The sequence below is a fragment of the Engraulis encrasicolus genome, chromosome 14 (genome assembly GCF_034702125.1).
Source record: "Engraulis encrasicolus isolate BLACKSEA-1 chromosome 14, IST_EnEncr_1.0, whole genome shotgun sequence".
Taxonomy (NCBI): domain Eukaryota; kingdom Metazoa; phylum Chordata; class Actinopteri; order Clupeiformes; family Engraulidae; genus Engraulis; species Engraulis encrasicolus.
The window spans coordinates 7,607,414-7,612,934 of NC_085870.1; the positions used below are offsets into that span (position 1 = coordinate 7,607,414).

At 44.0% G+C, this 5,521-nt stretch overlaps 1 protein-coding gene across 1 annotated transcript in view; it reads right to left on the reverse strand.

Moving 5' to 3' along the window:
• Positions 1 to 218: 218 nt before the first annotated feature.
• draxina (dorsal inhibitory axon guidance protein a) overlaps positions 219 to 5,521 on the reverse strand; it is a 27,040-nt gene continuing 21,737 nt past the window's right edge. The window contains exons 3-6 of the mRNA XM_063214841.1: positions 4,537 to 4,672; positions 2,735 to 2,827; positions 2,536 to 2,625; positions 219 to 1,620 (exon numbers count right to left, since the gene is read on the reverse strand). Coding sequence (XP_063070911.1) covers positions 1,508 to 1,620; positions 2,536 to 2,625; positions 2,735 to 2,827; positions 4,537 to 4,672 — 432 coding nt within the window. The 3' untranslated portion in view covers positions 219 to 1,507. The remainder of the gene's footprint in view (positions 1,621 to 2,535; positions 2,626 to 2,734; positions 2,828 to 4,536; positions 4,673 to 5,521) is intronic.

The following is a 5,521-nucleotide window of genomic DNA, read 5'->3' on the forward strand; positions in this document are numbered from 1 at the left end:
TCATTCAAAGTCAAGAAGAAAGGGCTCGGAGAAAAGAGAACGCTATCTGTATCAGTGACAATCGCACTAGCAAGTGCCTAAAGGACACTCCCCAAACACACACACAAACATACAGACGCAAACACACACACACACACGCACGCACGCACGCACGCACGCACGCACACACACACACACACACACACACACACACACACACACACACACACACACACACACACACACACACACACACACACGTACCGAGAGGGCCTTTGTAAACACCTCGTCACTGTCAGACAACCAGACAATCCATCCATCTCTCCCGCTTCGATATCTGTCTCAGCCATTATCTACACACATCCAAAGCTACGTCTCTCTCATATATTCACACTCGCTACGTTCTTCTCTCCCTCTCCCTCTCTCTCCTTCTCTTTCTCCATCTCCCTCTCTCTCTCCTTGCACACTTTCCCTTCTTGGTTAACAGACAGATCTGTCACCCCACTCTCCCGAAAGACGGGCTCTGCAGTCATTCGAAGAATAGAGACAGAAAAACGAACATGAAAAGGAAGGCTAGTTCTGTTATAAAAGCAGGGCTGCCATAAATAAAAGCGTGACATTAACAGGGAGCCAACAAGAGAACGTAATGACCTCTGCACATTTTTTGCTGCATTGATTCAACTCTTAGAAAGTGGCATCCACTGAAAGAGAGTTGAATGTGACACTCAAGTGTTGAATCAACACAGCATAATGTACTGTGTGCTCTCATTATGAAGTTAACAAGCACCATTGGAGAGGGATGCTGACAAGATGCTATTCACACAAGGAAAGAACAAAAAAAAAAACTAAGACAAGGTCACGTGGCTTTGCTCTTGGGCAGAGACTAATATATACTGTATATACAGACCAAGGAGAACATTGAAGCTGCACAATCATCTTTGACACACGGTCCATGCTCCCAACGGTGAGATGGAGACAGGGATGGGGAGCAGTGTTGCCAGATGTATCTGATCAAATCCCGCCCAAAAGGTTCTCAAATCCCGCCCAAAAGGTTCTCAAAACCCGCCAAAATGCGCAAAATTCCGCCCAATTTCAACAAATTGCATAAAACATAAAGCATAAAACTGAAAGAAAAAAAAACGCCATATGTCAATTTTTCCCGTTTTTACCCGTAGGCGGCCTTCCCAAGCAGCCCAATTGGGCGGGTAACCGCCTAATCTGGCAACACTGCTGGGGAGGGGAGGTGAGGTGAACACAACATGATATACTGGTCCTGTCTCACCCACTCACCCCTCCTCCCTCCCTCCCGTCTCAGTCCTCAGCTGGAACGCTTGGGCTGTGTGACTGTACAAACAGGTGGGTATGCAGGCTAATTCACATCTTCAAGTCCTCTGTCTCTCTCCATTTCTCTTTTTTTGACATTCTCTCACACACTCTCATTCCCTCATGCAATTCACAGATTGCTCTTTCCGTTTCTCTCTCTCTCTCTCTCTCTCTCTCTCTCTCTCTCTCTCTCTCTCTCTCTCTCTCAGTTGGGGATGAAGGCTCCCTTGTGGAGGTTGGCAGAGTCTGGTTCTACGCAGCGGCCTGTTTCCCGAGTCACGCGCCGCTTCCGGTGAAACTTGGCGTAGCAACGGAGCCCTGCAAGCAAACAACAACACACGATGGGGTGCGTGTATTATTATCTTTAAAAAGTTACAAGTAGGTTGCAGAGCAGAGCAGAGCTGTACGGTAGCATATAAATAATCTCCATTGTGATATGTCAGCATTCAATCGTAATGTTCCCGAAATTGTTTTCTGCTAGAACAAACTTGATTGCACTGACATTGAAAAAGGCTTCTTTGATCATTTGTCTGCCATGTCCCATTTTTCAGCTGTAATCTCCTGTGTTTGGGTAGTTTGCCACTATAGGCCCAAAGCTTCAACTGCCTTCAGCACACTGTCTGACAGGCAGGGTGAGTCCAAACATATTGTCTGCAGATAGTACAAAGTGTTCAACGGATGGCATTTATGGCTTCAAAAACTACAAAATTGTCCTTTTTTCGCTCTGTCACAATCTTCGGTGTGAGATTGAATGCATTGACCAATTCCATTTCACACACCCTGGCAGTGCCTCAGTACTGTTTCATTTCAAACCAATCAGATGACCCCGCTGGCAGTGAGGTGGCTGTATTTGTCTATTCTGTCTAGTGAGCATTTTTTATGTATTCAATGCATTTTTTTTTACATTTGGTTCAATACAGTATTATGGTAATAAAGCAAGCTTTCTTGCTGTATTACAATATCTGTCCATTTCCACGGCCCATTCAACAGTGTGTTTCTACCTATGAAAGTATATGCATTTTATGAGTGTGTGTGCACACACAAAAAAAGGCCTATATCAACACCAGTTATAATTTTATGTATGTACTACTGTGTATACCTACACACACCTGTGTGTGTGTGTGTGTGTGTGTGTGTGTGTGTGTGTGTGTGTGTGTGTGTGTGTGTGTGTGTGTGTGTGTGTGTGTGTGCGTGTGCGTGTGTGTGTGTCCATTCGGCATCCCTAACACCTACCTTCCTCGCACATGCAGTCGTCGTAACACTTGTTGTTCAGGCCTCGGTTGTGCTGCTTGCATTCATGTCGTCTCAGATCACAGCAGGAACCTACGTTAGGGTTTATGTCAGAGAGCAAATAAACAAAACTCATTGGTCATATTCCTCTTTCAATAATGTTCTTCTCCTCATTGTGATTGGTGAAAGGAGCCATACTGACCGGGCAGACAGTCCAGATGGTGATCACATGGCTCTACGGTATCTGTATTCATAGTCCTGTTCACGTTGCTCATGTTCTTACTGCGCCTCTTACCTGTAATACACACACACGCACATCAACACATATGCTTATGTATTTACATAAAGAAAGACACAGTCATGCATGGATGAATACATGAAAACTCCCAAGATGAACATCCCAGGCATGCACGCACGCACGCACGCACGCACGCACGCACGCACCATACATACTTGAAACTGCATAAATGGGCAGAAATTATGTTATTTGCAAGACCCACACAAGCACACAAGCACACACACAAGCACACACACACGCACACACACACACACACACACACACACACACACACACACACACACACACACACACACACACACACACACACACACACACACACACACACACACACACACACACACACACACACACACTAGGATCTGCAGAAATGCACAGAAATTATACTATCTGTAAGACCCAGTGTGGAAAATGAGAAAATCGATGAGCATGACATTTACATTTTTTTTTTTGAGTAATCTCTTCCCTCCCAGCCACCAAGTCAAAAAAATTGTATAGATCCACTGAACTAAAACAGAGTTGATACTGTACATGCTGCATAGCACAGCATCACATCAAGTCCTCTTAGCGTATATACTCCTACCAGCCAGGAGGAAATATATAGATCCACTGAAGCAAAACAAAGTTGCTACATGACGCATAGCACTGCAGCTTCAAATACTTTAGGGAGCAAAAAAGTTTTGCAGTCAGTTGTTTTCTGGAGGGTGGCCGCCCGGGCCACTAGCCAGGGAGACTGACCTCAGTTAGGGCTGGCCGATATGGAGAAAACCAATATCACGATATGGATTACTTTATATCACGATAACAATATATATCACGATATAGCACAATTACATACGTTTTCAGTTATTCTCTTTATTTGCTCTTTATTTTTTCATGTCGCAAAACATTTCTTTAAAGGGACACTGTGCAGGAAATGGTCAAAAAGGGTACTGGAACTATGCTGCTCATTGAAACTGGGCTGCCTATTGCCAAATTTGATCTTTACATGAAAGTTTACTAAGTAATAAACAAATATTTTCTAGTATGGTCCAAGTACAGACATTTTTGCAGCTAAAAATGGCTATTTTTCATACATTCAAAATGGCGGACCATGGAGAAGATCCCCCTTTTCATGTATGAAAAGTGCTATTTTTCCAGTCATAATGAATACTTAGAATTTGATGCTGGTGGTAAGTATTCATGAAAAAGGTAACATTAGTGAATGGGCAGCATGAATTCTGGAAATAAACAACTAAAAATATCACACAGTGTCCCTTTAAAATGGATCTTTTTATTCTTATTTTTACAGTTAAATTAACTTATAGTGTGTATATTGTGACAACATGAAACATAATTAAATAATATTCGATCGTATAAAATTGATAAAATTACTATCACGATATAAACTATATAGTTTATATATATATAGGTCACGATATACACTTTTATATCACGATAACGATATATATCGTCATATTGCCCAGCCCTAACCTCAGTCAGTTGTTTTCCGGACGGTGGCCGCCGGTGCCCGGGCCACTAGCCAGGGGAGACTGGGGACTCACTAGTTCGACGCCCTTTCGGTACTTCACATGGTAATCAAACATTTCAAACAAGCGATTTGAGGTTAGGGTTAGGTTTAGGGTTAATGTTAGGGTTAGGTAATGTTTGATTACCATGTGAAGTACCGAGAGGGCGTCAAACTAGTGGGTCCCGGGGAGACTGACCTTTCTGACCTTTCTTCTTGGTGGGGGAGGAGTCCACTTCAAGCTTCATGTCCTCGTAGTCTTCCCAATTGAACAGGGCCATGTCCAGGGTGGGCATCACCTCCTCCTGACCCTTCTTCCCTCTGCGGCCAGACTTCTGCAGACACACGGGCGCGCACACACACGCACACGACCATACACACACACACACAGATTACACACACAGATAACACACACAGATTACACACACATGCACAAAGTCACACGCACACACGCAATCACACAGAATACAGAAATGCACAAAGGCACACACGCGCATATGTACGCACACACACAGATTACACACATGCACAAAGGCACACACGCACACGCACACGCACACGCACACACACGCACACGCACACACACACACACACACACACACACACACACACACACACACACAAACGCACACACGCATGTACAGCGTGGCTCAATACTACTTAAGCCCTTTTTAAACCAGACATGCATGATCAGCACACTGTGTCAGGGGTTCATGTTGAGTCAGGTTGCTATTATGTATGGCATAGTAGTGTATGTTAAAAGGTCTGTAGGGATGCGGGATAGTGCTTTTTCTGTTCTTGGAAAGACTCTGCAAAGAAACACATTTCCATGTAGGTGGGAGCACCCTTGCACAGACGCACACGCACGCGCGCACGCACACACACACACACACAAAGTGTGCACACTTTGCAAACGCAAGTAGCCTAAATATGCAGCAACCCTAAACACATACCATAATGTACAGCACATTAATGTATACATTCATCCACTAATGAATGATTCCAATATGCTACCTCAGAGTAAGGGTCTAATCCACATCTAAAGAGTCTTTATGTATTAATATATTCCTACTGTAGCTCCAAGACCCAAAGAGCACTTGCTGAACCTGCTTTATGGATTACTTCACAAGTCGCTTACTCACATACGCCCACACTAAGGCTGTAACGATACACCCAACCCACGA